At 55.7% G+C, this 14150-nt stretch overlaps 6 protein-coding genes across 6 annotated transcripts; 2 read left to right on the top strand and 4 right to left on the bottom strand.

The window, feature by feature from the left end:
* The first annotated feature begins 20 nt into the window (after nucleotides 1-20).
* Nucleotides 21-2061, top strand: K452DRAFT_350621 (uncharacterized protein). The gene is made up of 2 exons (XM_033545668.1): nucleotides 21-636; nucleotides 692-2061. Exons 1-2 carry the CDS (start codon nucleotides 178-180, stop codon nucleotides 1721-1723), a joined length of 1491 nt encoding a protein of 496 aa, XP_033398642.1. The 5' UTR covers nucleotides 21-177; the 3' UTR covers nucleotides 1724-2061.
* A 725-nt stretch (nucleotides 2062-2786) lies between these two features.
* On the top strand, nucleotides 2787-5386 carry K452DRAFT_317821 (uncharacterized protein). The gene is made up of 4 exons (XM_033544102.1): nucleotides 2787-3223; nucleotides 3275-3392; nucleotides 3441-4691; nucleotides 4751-5386. Exons 1-4 carry the CDS (start codon nucleotides 2888-2890, stop codon nucleotides 5131-5133), a joined length of 2088 nt encoding a protein of 695 aa, XP_033398641.1. The 5' UTR covers nucleotides 2787-2887; the 3' UTR covers nucleotides 5134-5386.
* Nucleotides 5387-6115: 729 nt separating this feature from the next.
* On the bottom strand, nucleotides 6116-6755 carry K452DRAFT_286560 (uncharacterized protein). The gene has a single exon (XM_033540321.1). The coding sequence runs from the start codon at nucleotides 6744-6746 to the stop codon at nucleotides 6207-6209; it is 540 nt and encodes a 179-aa protein (XP_033398640.1). The 5' UTR covers nucleotides 6747-6755; the 3' UTR covers nucleotides 6116-6206.
* Nucleotides 6756-8290: 1535 nt separating this feature from the next.
* Nucleotides 8291-8899, bottom strand: K452DRAFT_297444 (uncharacterized protein; the record flags this gene model as incomplete). The annotated part of the gene is made up of 1 exon (XM_033542025.1): nucleotides 8291-8899. One exon carries the CDS (start codon nucleotides 8897-8899, stop codon nucleotides 8291-8293), a length of 609 nt encoding a protein of 202 aa, XP_033398639.1.
* Nucleotides 8900-9086: 187 nt separating this feature from the next.
* K452DRAFT_286558 (uncharacterized protein) lies at nucleotides 9087-10530 on the bottom strand. Its single transcript, XM_033540320.1, has one exon. The coding sequence runs from the start codon at nucleotides 10193-10195 to the stop codon at nucleotides 9122-9124; it is 1074 nt and encodes a 357-aa protein (XP_033398638.1). The 5' UTR covers nucleotides 10196-10530; the 3' UTR covers nucleotides 9087-9121.
* Nucleotides 10531-10749: 219 nt separating this feature from the next.
* Nucleotides 10750-13073, bottom strand: K452DRAFT_286556 (uncharacterized protein). The gene is made up of 3 exons (XM_033540319.1): nucleotides 11697-13073; nucleotides 11224-11645; nucleotides 10750-11170 (listed from the first exon to the last, which is right to left on the bottom strand). Exons 1-3 carry the CDS (start codon nucleotides 12862-12864, stop codon nucleotides 10787-10789), a joined length of 1974 nt encoding a protein of 657 aa, XP_033398637.1. The 5' UTR covers nucleotides 12865-13073; the 3' UTR covers nucleotides 10750-10786.
* Nucleotides 13074-14150: the final 1077 nt, after the last annotated feature.

Below are 14150 nucleotides of genomic sequence, written 5' to 3'. Positions count from 1 at the left end.
AAGGCATCCCGCTTCCTACCACATCAACCCTCCGCACAACGAGACCACCCTGGCCGATCCCTTGACGAGCGCATCTTGACTCCCCAACGGACCGCGCCCCGTTCTCACCCACGCAAACCGTATGCGCGCTTCACTCTGCCTCACTCTAGCATTGGGCCTCGACACTCGATAGGAAGGATGCCGCCAGCTGTGACCCGGTATCCGCCACACAACGTCTCGAATCCCTTCCAGCACCTCAACCAGCAACATGCGCTGCAGCAAGCTTCACATCTCCAGCATGCCAATGCCGGCCTCCAGGGGCAGAACATCGGTGCACATCCCGCCTTCGGCACCGCCAACCCTAACGGCAACATGAACCTCTTCGGTCCCGCCCAAAGCAACGCCGCCATGGCAGGTGGCTTCGGAGGCGCCGGCGCCCTTGCAGGGGGCGGCACCGGGCTGGCAAGCCATGCCGCGCAAATGGGCTTCGCTCACGGCGCCGCTCTGCAACAACAGAGAGACCACGAGGCGGCAAGCATAGCGTCAGGAGGGACCAAGGGCATGGGGACCCGGATACGGCACGTGTGGAAAAATAACCTTGCGCAAGAGATGGCGATGCTGCGGAGCCTCGTGGACAAGTACCCGTATATCAGCATGGTATGGTGTCCAGGGTCCACGTTTGGCGGGGCCTGTTGATGCTAACAGGTCAAAGGACACCGAATTTCCAGGAGTTGTCGCGAGACCGATGGGCGACTTCATCACCAAAGCCAGCTACCACTACCAGACCGTTCGCTGCAACGTGGACCTCCTCAAGATAATACAACTCGGCATCACCCTTTTCTCGACAGAGGGTGAAATACCCCCGGCGCAGGTGGATTCAGCATCAGTCACCCAAGGAAGATATCAGAACAACCTCATAATGTGCCCGTGCACGTGGACCTTCAACTTCCAGTTCTCGCTAGAGGAGGACATGTACAACGAGGACTCGATCCAGGTTCTAAAGAAGGCTGGCACAGATTTCGAAAAGCACGCTGAAATGGGCATCGATCCGTTGGAATTTGGCTCGCTTCTCATCACCTCTGGCCTTGCCTTGTCCGACGACGTCAACTGGATATCTTTCCACTCTGGCTATGATTTCGCATATCTCGTCAAACTCATGTGGTGCAAGCAACTACCTAACGACGAGGAGGAGTACCGGAAACTGGTTGAAATTTTCTTCCCGCGCCTGCTCGACGTCAAATTCCTATGGCGCCACGCTCAAAGACTTCAGGTGCAGAACAGCCTCAGCGCACAGGCGATGACCATCCTGAATGGGGTTGGAACCAAGTCGGGTCTTCAAGATTTAGCAGAGGAGCTCGGATGTCAGCGGGTTGGCACCCAACACGAGGCCGGCTCCGATGCCTGGCTCACAGGCAACGTCTTCTGGCAACTGCGCGCCAAGGTCTTCGAAGGTCACGTTCCCGATGAGATGAATGGACAGATGTGGGGATTGACAGGAGTCGGACCGCCAGCGTCGGCTACGGCGCAGGCAGCAGTACTGGCAGCACATGGCCATGCGTCGAACATCAACGGTGCATTCCAGGCAGCGCTTGCATTCCACACTGGTGCTACGCCGAGTAGGGACGGGCCCAGCACGCCCATTACCAACGCGGCGGGTTTGGCTAGCGGAACGCCGGGACCTGGTGGTCATGGCCTTGGCAGCATGACGCCTGGAGGGTTTGGTAACTTTCAGTATGCCAAATGAGGGCTTCTTTCGGCGAAAGCTCTCGGGTGTCTGAATGAATCTTCTCCATTCTTCTGTTGTGGCTGTTTCGTATAAAAGATCCCACATTCTCCTTCTATCACTTGGGCAATTTCTCGGGCAAGCGTTTGGTGTTTTGTGATTACCCCCTTTCTCAAGCTGGAGTTTTACAGCGGCGCCTGCGGTGACTGAACCGGGGCCACGTCTCTTGCATTGCTCGGCGCTGTGCTTTGCTTTTCAATGCGATGACGGCTTTGCGTGATGGTGCTGGGACTGGTGCTGGGGCTTTAGGCGGGTTTGGGCTGCCGGGTTGGGATCGGGTTTAGCAATCAGAGTAGCGGAATGTCTACTTGATTTTCAACTGTCTTATCGCAAGCAATGTGCACGCCTGCGTGATGAAGAAAGGTTAACTCTTGAGAGTGTTGGTATGCCACGAGTCATATGGCCATCTCTTAACCTCGTACCCATCCGGGGTGGATAAACGATTCGGAGCCATGCTGGTACCTATGCGTGGGACAAGCCTCGTCAGCTAATGGCATTACATTAAGGCCATCCACAACAATTGCAGGTTATCAGACCCTCTTGCCACTCTCGCCATTGAGAAGCGCCAACATCAACTGTGGTTGTCATCGCAATTGCTACTATCTTTACCGTCGGGCCCGCCGTTCCGAGATCGACGGCAACCGCGAGGACTTACCGCAACTGTCTCGGCAGGGCGCATGGAGCAAGAGAAAAGCATCGCGGAACCTGCATAAGGATAAGCGTTGGTCGGCTGCATGCAAATCGCATCCATCAGCTCAAGAGAGTCGTCGAGTCCAGCTCCGCTGTGTGCATCCCTCAGCGGCTAAGCCGGATTCAGTCAAAAAAGCCCGGATGTGACTCGTGCAGGTGCATCCAGCTTATCGTGTATCGCTATCGACCGGCGCACGACGCGCATCCTTTGACCATCCGTGGCAGGCTTCAAGCCACCTACCCCACATGGCGGGGTATCTGCCGTCGGCATGCTTGCGTCTATCTGTATATAACAGATAGAGGCATCCGATGCCGCTGATGTGGTCTCTTATATCAACCTTCAATCTTCCATTCCATCTTCCACCAACAAACCAATACCCTTCCTTACTCTAATACCTCAGTGTACTACCTTAACCTCCATCCACAGTCTTCGCAATGGTTCTCGACCGCTTGAAGCAGGTGGCCTCGCACGTCACTGGCCAGACGGCGCCTCCTCATCCCTTTGATCCGCTGTCTGAGGTAGAGATTGAGAAGGCGGTTGGCATAATCCGCAAGGACCACAGCGATGTCTTCTTTAATGCTGTAACTCTCTGGGAACCGCGTAAGAAGGAGATGATGGCATGGCTGGCAAATCCCGAGCAGAACGCTCGGCCTGCCCGAAAAGCCGATGTTGTCTGCATTGCTCCTGGCAGCAAGGTCTATGATGGTGTGGTGGATTTGGACGAAGAGAGGATTGTCAGCTGGGCACAGACTGAGGGCGTGCAGCCTTTGGTGAGTCGACAGCATATGAATACCACTGAGTTTGAGGCTAATTAAAGTCAGATTACCATGGAGGATTTGCAAATTGTCGAAAGTGTCGTACGGAAAGACCCCAAGGTCATTGAACAGTGCGGAATCATTGGTATCCCGCCAGAGGACATGTACAAGGTCCACTGTGATCGTAAGTGTGCCCATGGAACTCACGAGATAAACGCTAACAGTGAGATAGCCTGGACGATTGGCTATGATGAGCGTTTTGGCACTGGAGTCCGCCTGCAGCAAGCTTTGATGTACTACCGCCCACACGTGGATGACAATCAATACACTTATCCCCTGGATTTCTGCCCCATCTTCAACGCCGACAAGCAAGAGATTATTCACATCGATATCCCCAAGGTAAGGCGACCGCTGAACAAGGCACCGCCAAACAACTACCACGCTACCTCTATTGAGGCAGAAGGTGGTTTCCGCCAGGATCTCAAGCCCATCAACATCACGCAGCCGGAAGGTGTTTCGTTCAAGATGGACGGCAGGATCATCGACTGGCAAAAGTGGAAGTTCCACATTGGCTTCAATTACAAGGAGGGCCTCGTTCTTTCCAACATCTCTTTCAACGACAAGGGAAACGAGCGTCCCATCTTCTGGAGAATATCACTGGCTGAGATGGTGGTCCCCTACGGCAATCCAGAGCACCCGCACCAGCGCAAGCACGCCTTTGACCTGGGAGAGTACGGTGGTGGTTATATGACCAACAGTCTCTCTTTGGGCTGCGACTGCAAGGGTGCTATCCACTACATGGATGCCGCTTTTGTCAACCGCGCCGGTCAGGCTCAGACCATCAAGAACGCCATTTGCATCCATGAAGAGGATGCTGGAATCCTATTCAAGCACACCGACTTCCGCGACGATGCCTGCACTGTGACGCGTGCGCGCAAGCTCATCATCTCGCAAATCTTCACGGCCGCCAACTACGAGTACTGCGTCTACTGGATTTTCCACCAAGACGGTACCATCCAGCTCGAGATCAAACTCACCGGCATCCTGAATACGTACCCCATGAACGATGGCGAGGACCTGGAGGGCTACGGCACAGAAGTGTACCCCGGCGTGAATGCGCACAACCACCAGCACTTGTTCTGCATGCGCATCGACCCCAACATCGATGGTCCGAACAACACGGTCTTCGTTGCGGACGCCGCGCGCGGCGCCGGCGAAGTCGGTTCGAAAGAGAACTACTACGGCAACGCGTTCTATTGCAAGAAGACGAAGCTGGAGACGCAAGCCACAGGCACGAGCGACTACGATGGCAACACTAGCCGCACGTGGGAGATGTGCAACACCAGCAAGCTGAACCCCTACAGCAAGAAGCCCGTCAGCTACAAGCTGGTCAGCAGGGAGGTGCCGCCGCTCCTCCCCAAGGAAAACAGTTTGGTATGGAAGCGCGCCGGCTTCGCCAGACACGCCATCCACGTCACGAAGTGTAAGATCCATCACTCCCCCCAGCTCACTCCTCGCACGCATGCTAACACGCACACGCAGACAACGACGACCAAATCCACCCCGCAGGACGACACGTGCCGCAGACGTCAGGCGAGCCATCGCAAGGCCTGCCAGCCTGGCTCTCGGCCGAGCCCGACGCGTCCATCGCCGACACGGACATTGTGCTGTGGCACACGTTCGGCATCACGCACTTCCCGGCGCCCGAGGACTTCCCCGTCATGCCGGCAGAGCCCTTCTCGCTGCTGTTGCGGCCCCGCAACTTCTTCACCCGCAACCCTTGCCTCGACGTCCCGCCCAGCTACTGCAGCGTGCCGTCGGGCGTGCGCCAGGGCAACTCGCTCGTCGATCGCATCTCGCGACTGGCGTTTGATGGCGGCAATGAGGGCGACAAGGGCGAGGCCAAGGCGTGTTGTGCCAAGTAGATTGTGAGAAGGAAGTTTTGGATTTGGGTTTGCGGGTGCAAATGTGGGGTTTGAAGAAGGTGGTCGGTGGTGTGGCGTCTGTTTGGGAAGTTGATTGTTTTGCGGGTGTTTGATTGGATGTTTGATTCTTTGATGATCTGTTGGGATTCCCCTCGTTGTACCTACCTACCTCTTTGACCGCTACGGCATTGTCTTCGTGGGATCGATCTTCCTGCCATAGCCATATATAGGGCAAAGACATTGGATAATTTGGTCACCACTCTCTATGCCTACTACGAACTCCTTCGTCTGGGTGACTACGCTTACCGTACAAAGTTGGCGGGACGCGCATGACACAAAAAGGTAGAGGTTTCTAAGTGAGTGATACTCCGTGAAAATAAAAGTGTGTCAAAGCTACTCCGAATACAAATACCTGCGGGTATTGCAATCATTCCATGCTCCTACAAACAGATTTGAACAACCCATACAGATTACGTCTTAGCTGGACGTAGAGCTTGAACTCGTGGCTGGATAAAGTACTTCAAATGGATATGAACGTCATAACAACATAACCATATGAATCACTTCTTAGTTGGATGTAGAGCTCAAACTCGTGGCTAGATAACGTATTTCACAGGGGTATGAAGATAGTAACTAGCTAGCTATCTGGATCACTTATTAGCTGGCTGTAGAGCTTAAACTCGTGGCCAGATGAAACCGTTCATAGGGACATGCAGGCCGCGCCATCATCTACCCCTTAAGTCGTAGAAGCAGGAATGGATAAAACTTGTCGGAGCTTGGTACTTTGCAAAGTCTTTCACTGAGACAAGTTCTTTATTCACGGGAGGGGGAGGGGAGGTGCCATCACTGTGTCATGAAGTAGTGTATTCGTGCTGCATACTTCTAATTTCCATGCCATGCGCCCCGGAGCGCATGCGTTGCTGTCAGTTCCCAGAACATCATCATTGATATCCCAAAACAGAATGCCGAACCGACAGTCGGGTGCAGCAGGAAAGGAGGGCCGTCGTCAATCATAAATCGCATCTAAAGTCAATCTCGTCTGTATGACACTTTTCCACAGACAAAGGACCCATTCAAGCATCGCCCTCCTGATAGTCTCCATCTTCGTCATTGTCTTCGCTCAGGTAATACTCTTCGTTTTGAAAGTATTCCAGGTCATTGACCTTGATCTTCATTGTGGCATTTTCTGCCTCCAGGACCCTGACCCGGTTCATCATGTCCGTCATCTGCGTCACGTATCGTTGGTGCAAGCCTCGTAAGTGGCGGCTCTCGTCTATGAAGGCAGTGATCATGTCGCGGGCTTCGTCGAAGTATTTCCGGGCATCATCGTCGGTCAGTGGGCCGTATAGCTCGCCGGTGTGCATGGAGCTGGGACTGCTGAGGCTTCCACAGGCGCTTGTTTTGTCAAAGGAGCCGATGTCTTCCACAGATCCCTCGGGCTTGAGTACTGGATATTTCCAGGATCTCAATCGCTTCGCGGGAGGCATATCGTCTACGCTGTCGCCGGCAGATGAAGGCTTCTCGCAACGAAGTCTTTTTCCCTGGGTATTCTTGGGACCAGAAGCCATGGCGCGTATGTTCTGATCGAGTTTGATCCGCTTGATAAGAGGCATGCCATCCAAGCTGTCGTTATCTGATGATTCCTCGCGGCGATGAGGCTTTGCCTCGATTCCGGACATGATCGGCTCTGGCAAGGGGTTACTAACTTCGCCGCGGGCGTTCTGCACGGCCGTATTGGTATTGTTCGTGCATTGGTACTGAGAGATGCTGTCGCTGCGAGGGAACTTTCCGCCGCAGTTGGGGCACTCGAAAGGCTTTTCGTATATGTAGAGGATGCGACACGAACAGTGAATGCAATCGAACGGCTTGAAGGGCACCTGGAGTTCAATATCGGCTGCAGGAGAAGTCTCCCTGATAGGATCTTGCTGATGTTGTATTAATCTTGACATTCAACGGGAATCGTCTTTGACAGCACTTACTGGACCATCATCCGCAGAGGTTTTCCTTGTCTTCCTGGCAGAACTAGGAGTCGGAAGGAAATTTTTGAAGTTCGTCTGTGGAGTCTTGGGAGTCTGTGGAGTTTTTGGAGTCTGTGGAACCTTAAGAGTCGGTGGAGTCTTGGGAGTCGGTGGAACAGTGATTGGCCCAAACATTGACTGAGCTTGAGACTTTTGTTCGAGATCTAGACAGTGACTGGGTGGAGTGACCGATGTCTGGCCAGAGGGAACATGTTGCCTCAGATCTTTAGGGCTTGAATCGACCAGGCTAGTGTTGCCGTCGTGAATGCATCGGTGGTGGTGTAAGCTGTTATCATTATGACTGAAGACCTTGCCGCACTTCGAACACTTGAACTGGGACTTGTCCCAGTGATGTGCGCTATAGTGAAACCTGAGGCGAGCTTGAGTGAAGAATTGGCAAGGACAGATGATACAGGCAAAGCCTTTAGGTCTGTTCTCATTTAGGCAGCCGGACTGAAAGCTGTCATTCTCTTCTACACCCAGAGCCTTTTGGAGATCGTCTTCATCCTTCTCGTCATTGGCGAGAAAGTTAGAGATGGAGAGATCCGCGCCATCGTCTGTGTCTGAGGGAACAAGGAAAGAGAGCGGCATTCTGCATGAAACGATGGAAGGAGCTACCGGAATATCGCCGTCCGGTGAATCTTCGAGATCCATGTTGTTGTTTGTTGGCCTGTGGAAGGTGAAAGAAAGGCAACGGAAACATTAGGGAGGGAGAGCGAAAACTGGTTCGGAGTTACGGGGTTTTAAGGCCCTGTGAACGTGAGGTGAGGTTGCTCGTGGAAATCAACACAATTCTCGTCAGTCCAGCAGCCCATGGGATTGTAACAAATTTCTCCATTGATTTCACTGTTCTGCAACGGAATACGCTCAGTCTTGTTATGCGCCGATGACAGATGCTACAAGCATGAGAATAATGGAAGGACAGCCATTAACCTAGGGATGGCTTCGTTGTCCGGAGTGGCTGGTCGTGGTTGATGTCTCCATTCCGTGGACGGGCTCAATGCTTGCTCTCACGTCACTTGTTATTTGGAGGAAATATGAGAAAAAAGGAAAGCGCTCGTATTAGTCCAAGCACTTTTGGGAGAGGAGTGGAGGGGTCCGGCCGGTTGCCCCGCGGTGGTACGTGCGCTCATCCGGCATCACGGGCCTTGCATAAAGTCCATGAGGTCGAGTCCGAAGCCCTTGGACTCGGGTTTCTTGCTGCTTGCGAGCATGGCAGCCAGGCCGCCCTGCTTGCGTGTTTTGGCTCGTTTTTTGCTGCTGGCGTTTGCTGAGGTTGCGACGGGCGGCGGCGGCTGCTGCTGCTGCTGCTGCTGCTGCTGCTGCTGAGCTGCTGGTGCAGTCACGCCGCTTGCAGATGACGACGATGGTAGTGATTCTTCCTTTAGGGCGTGCGGGAGCTTCCGTGCCTTTAGCCGCTCCTTGGCTGGAGGGGCTTGGAACGGCGTTTTGCTATGGCACCGGAGGCACGTGTAAATGGTCATTTTCGGAGCAGCGTTGTCCGAAGCTTTGGACACCTTGGTCTTCTTCCGTGACTTGGAAGTCTCCTGACTGACGTGACTGGACCAGCCAGGGATGAAGATGATGCCACATGCGTTGCAGACTTCTCGTCTCCGTGCGTTCTCGGCGAGGAGAAGGCCATACTGCGATTGCAGGAAAGAAGACGTCTCGGGCGAAGATAGAGCCAGCGAGTGTGCCGCCTTGTGGAGAAAGTTGAGCCTCGCAGACAGATGCTTTGACTCTGACATGGGGGAAAACGTGTGAGAGGATTTTGGAGGAGGCATGGATCGCAGGGGTGGCAGGATCGGTGGTAGATAAGTCACGAGTCATTTGAGAAGCGAGAGCTCATGGCGCACGACTCACGAGCGGCATCCCGAAAAAGCAAGCACAACAAGCACGACGCATCCACCGCACGCACACGTAGGTAGACACCTCGCACGCCAGCGACCGCACAAGGTGCCAGTCAGTCTTCATTTCCGCCGGCGCGCCTTCCGCGCCGTCACGAAGCAGATCTCGGTACGCACGCCGCCATGGCGGCCCATAAGCAGCTCTTCACGAGCACGCCCAACCCGCTCCCGCACCCGCTCAACGCTCCAGCCCGCCGTGCGCGTCAGTAGCCGCAGGCACAAGGCCTCGATGCCCTCGGCACAGGCCACTAGCCACATCTTTCCCATGACGGCACGCCGTTCATCTGCGGGCCATGGGCCCATGGGCACGTCCACAACGGTCCGGTGCACGTCGACAAAGCCGGCCTCCTCGAGCTGCGCGCGATCCAAGTGCGCCAGCCCCAGCGGCCGCCCCGCCGCCGCTGCCGCTTCCACCGTCGCCGCTACCAGCTCGCGTAGCGCTGACGTCGCAAAGTCCCCGCTGCCGTTGCCCCCATCCAGGTCCATCATGAGGTCTACGACCTCGAGCAGCCCGCCTGGTGCCAAGCTCTCAAACGCTTCGCGGTAGACGGCGCCCCAATCGCTGAACGCCCCCTTCATGTTGCGTAGGTGCACAAAGTCGAAAGGCTCTGAGAAGTTCCAGCCGCCTGCCGGTGCCTCGTCGTTGCTCTCTCCCGATGATGGCTCGGCAACGAACGTTTCTGACATGGTCGTCGGCTCCAAGGGCCCGGTGCTGCCGCTTGCATAGCCCTGATCGATCGACAGCGCGTGCATCTCGTGGGCGGCCTTGTCGAGGCGGTCACGATAATCGGTTGATTCTGCTGCCACTTCAAGGTCGTCAATCTCCCAGACGACGTTGGGCCTGTCGGCGCAGGTGTAGGCCTCGCCGTCACTGCCGTCGGCGTCCGAGTCCGAGGCGTCGGCGCCGCCATGGTTGGCAGCGGGTAGGTCCCAGACCGCTAGGTCGACAGCAACGATTTCGGCATCGGGGAACTGCTCGGCCATCTGGCATGCCCATTCTCCCGGGCCCGTGCCGACATCGAGCACGCGTTGAATGCCGGGCGGTAGGGGCGCGGTGGTCAGGGCGCCCGACAGCGCGGTCAGGAAGATGCGGTGGAGGATCTCGAGACGTGTCTGCTCCAGGGCGTCGCATGGCATGTAGTAGGAGTTGTTTGGATAGGTGCGGCCATTTTCGCAGACGTGGGTGAGGTCTGTGGAGCGCAGGGAGCGGGTCGAGTGACTGGGTGGGTTGTAGGTTGTGAGTGAAGGGGAAAAAGGATAAAAAAAGAAAGTAAAGAAAAGAAAAGTAAAAGAAAAAAAGGTGGCGTGAAAAAGGAAAAGAGAGGTAGGTGTTGACGTTGTTGTCGCACACCCAGACGGACGGAAGCGACTCACATTGATCGAGAGGTGGTGGACTCAGCCCGACTCTCTGGGCGGCGCGCCCCTCCGGCCGGTAACAAGGCCATGTCGTCTCGTGAAGTAGCTGCAAGCCCTGTGTCACGGCTAGGCCCGCCGGCAGACTCTTTATGTACAAGCCGCCATCGGTGGAGAGAGAATAAGTGGCACGGCCTACCCGAGGGCGGGCTCAGCGTCGACTGCGGGGGAGAACTTCTTCTCATTTCCTCGGGGGGGGGGGGGGGGGCGGCACACAGCGGGGCCCAGAGTCTGCATCTGCGGGCCTAGCCGCCCCCTGGGAGCGACTCGTCATAATATCCGCGCCCCAGTGCCATTTTTTTCTATCTACTGCTTCTACTCCAGCTGCTGGCCCTCAAACACCGGCAGCCGCTTCGACACCTCGGCCCACGTCTCGTTGCCCTCGCACAGGCTCTGCACCGCCGCGAATATCTCCTCCTCCGACGCCCGCACCTGCTTGGTCGAGTCGCGGTCCCGCAGCGTAAACGTGCCCTTTTGCACCGACTCAAAGTCGACCGTGATGCCCAGCGGCGTGCCCAGCTCGTCGTTGCGCGAGTACCGCTTGCCAATGCTGGCCGACGAGTCGTCGACCCGGCTCGAGATGCCCATCTTGCGCAGCTTCAGGCTGAGCCGCTTCACCAGCGGCGCAAAGTCCGCGTGCGTCGACAGCGGCACGAGAAGCACCTTGGTCGGTGCGACCGTCGGAGGGAATGAGAGAACCTGCACTTCTTATCAGCTCTGTTCCGAGGCACCAGGCTCCGCCAACCACTTACTCCGCGAGCACCCTCCTCGTCGCCAGGGCGAACCCAGTAGTTATGCTCCACAATGCTGTAGAGGATACGACCAATGCCAAACGACGGCTCAATGACGTTGGGCGTGTACTCCCGAGTGTTCTCGACCCGCGTGCGCTTCTCAATGTTGATCAGGTCCGTTCCGAGCTCGACCTTGCCCTCCCCAACCTCGGGCACGTCGATGGTAATCTTGCCGTTGTTCTTGAGGTCCAGCGACAGCTTCTCGCGCATGTCTTGGGTCAGGGCCTCAATGGCGGCCTCAACCGTCTTACCGTCCTTCTTGAACTTGGGGCCAAACTTCTTCTTCTCAACGTCAATCTGCCATTCCTCAACCTTCAGAGGCTCGGCGCGCTTCTCCCTGACCAAGAGAGGTGCGCCGGTCTTGTTCATGTGCACACTCAGGTCTGCAAGTTGTTAGCGCAGTGACACAAATAACGGGCACGGGTGAAACTTGCCGTATGCGCTGCGATCGGCACAACCAACGCACTCAATCCAGCCATAGCTCGTGAGCAGCTCAGCGTCCCAGCAGTCAGTAGCGTAGTGAGCCATCTCGTTTGCCATGTGCTGACGGAACCTGATCTTCTTGGGATCGGCACCGATCTTCAGCAGGTATTGCTGGATCCTGGCCAGGAAGTAACCCAGGGTCTCGTTGTCAACGATACCCTTGTCAACGGCCTCACCAATGGGCGTGGTCTCAACGGTGGTCTTGCCGGAGAGCTGAACATCGCGGTTCAGAAGCTCCAGCTTGACGTCGCGGACATCGTTGAACCTAGGGTGCTTCTTGCCACCCTCAGGGTCCACAAAGTGCTCGATCTCGGCCATCAGGAATTCACGCACACGCAGAAGGCCGGCTCTGGGAGAAATCTCGTTACGGAAAGACTTGCCAATCGAGGCAGAAGCGAAAGGCATCTGCTGCTGGTTAAACTCCAGCAGCTTTTGGAAGTTAAGGAACTGGCCCTGTGCGGTCTCCGGACGCAGGTAGCCGGGCATGTTGCTGCTAGGGCCAATGGAGGTCTGGAACATCAAGTTGAAGGAAACCGGGGGCAGGAGTTCACCGTTGGTGGCAGGGTTCTTAATGTCGTACTTGGTGATGAGCTGGCCAAGCTCCTCGCCGTTGTAGTTGTCAATTTTGGCAAGGACCTCCTCATACTCGGTCACGACGGCGTCGTCGAGCTGGATAGCCTTGATCTCCTTGACCTTCTTCTTCTTCTTCTTGGGGTCCTCCTTCTCTTCGACCTTCTGGCCACGAGCCTCCTTGTCACCCTTCAGCCTGGACTCCAGGACTTCCTCGACCAGGTGGTCGGCTCTGAAGATCTCGCCGGTCTTGGGGTCCTTGCACATCCAATCCGCGAACTTGTCAACGTGTCCACTGGTCTTCAGCACTTCATGCGGGGTGAGCATGGTGCAGTCGACCTCCAGCATGTCCTCCTCCAGAACGAAGTGCTTCCGCCACACGTCAACCATGTTGGCCAGGAGCGAGCAGCCGGGCGGGCCATAGTCGTAAAGGCCAGAAACACCGCCGTAGATCTCGAAGGAAGGGGTGTAGAAGAGACGGCGGCGCATCAGCGACTCGAGCTGAGCGCGGTCGAAAGGCTCGCCAGTCTTGGTGGTGGTGGACGCCATTGGTGGTGGGTGTTTTGGTTTCGCCGGTTTGAACTTAAATGCTACAGGTGTAGATGCGAAGCTGCGCGTGTGAGTCAGGACAGATCGGCGGACCGGTTGGTAGCTTGAGAGATGAATGCGCAAGGAGCTCAAGGCCTGACGCATATACTTGGCTGCCCCCTCGGAAAAGTAAAGGTAGGCGAATGACGGTCGGTGGGGTTCGTGACTCCTCTCAAATGGAATGCGGAATGCGAAATTGTCGGGCTTGTTTGTTCCATTTGCACTCGCTCGGCCAAACTCCACCCGGACGCCGAAAAATGTTCCCTATACCTAGGTAGGTACGTCACCACGGTCACTACCAATAAAAAAAAAAAAAGTCAAATAAGGAAGTATACTGCCATTATGTACTTCAAAAGCTCCTTCCCATATTTCGTCTAATGTAATGTAGTTTGTATGTGTGTGTATGTGTGTGTGCGTGTCTGCCGTATGCCATCTGCCGTCTAACGACTGCCCATGCTGTTCTCTGCCATTAATTAATTAATCAATCAATCAGCCAATCAATCAATCATCACCGTGCCACCCCATGCCGTCGCGCGCCGTCACGCCCCATCCTGTCCCGTCTTGTTCTATTCTACGCGTTCGATCCAACTCTACCCAGTCCACTCCACCTCGAGCCTCTTCATCCACTCCCATCCGTCCCACAAACCCCCCATCCACGTCTCGTACCATATCCTACACGCACCGTTGCTCTGCCATATACGTCTTCTGCGCCTGGAATGCGTAGCTGATGGGGCCCGCGTCGGAGCGGCAGAGCAAGCGGGCAGTTTGAGCATTCGCCGTGCGCCGCGCCGCGCCGCGTTTCTCAGAGAAATATCTAGGAACAAGGAGATGCAAGAGAGAAGCAAAGAAATAGAGAGAAAAAAGAGCTCTGGTGCAGAGCTCCGGCGCGGAACTCGCGAGTTCCGTCGCTGGGTGGTGGAGATGAACGTGGCTGTAGATAGGTAGTAACGATTGACCGGCTGATCACGCGAGCAAACAGCGATCGAGGACAGGTGTCCTATCTTGTCCTGGCAATTCGTGCTCTAAGCCAACGATGGTAATGGTAGTGGAGGAAAGCGTCATTCCTCAACATCGTGCATAAGCTAGCAATGCTGCTGGAGATACGGAAGGTGAGCCCGTAGCCAGTGATACCAATAGAGCAGTAGTTGCTTGCTGCTGTCGTGCAGCATTTTCAAAACTCCGCCGGTGGTCCATTTGGTGCCCTTGTTGCTGGGAACGTAGGTATGTGCTGTGCTGGCAGGCCTGTA

The sequence above is a fragment of the Aplosporella prunicola genome (genome assembly GCF_010093885.1).
Source record: "Aplosporella prunicola CBS 121167 unplaced genomic scaffold K452scaffold_10, whole genome shotgun sequence".
NCBI lineage: Eukaryota > Fungi > Ascomycota > Dothideomycetes > Botryosphaeriales > Aplosporellaceae > Aplosporella > Aplosporella prunicola.
The sequence above is the reverse complement of the archived record's forward strand: the minus strand, read 5'-3'. Positions and strand labels throughout refer to the sequence as shown.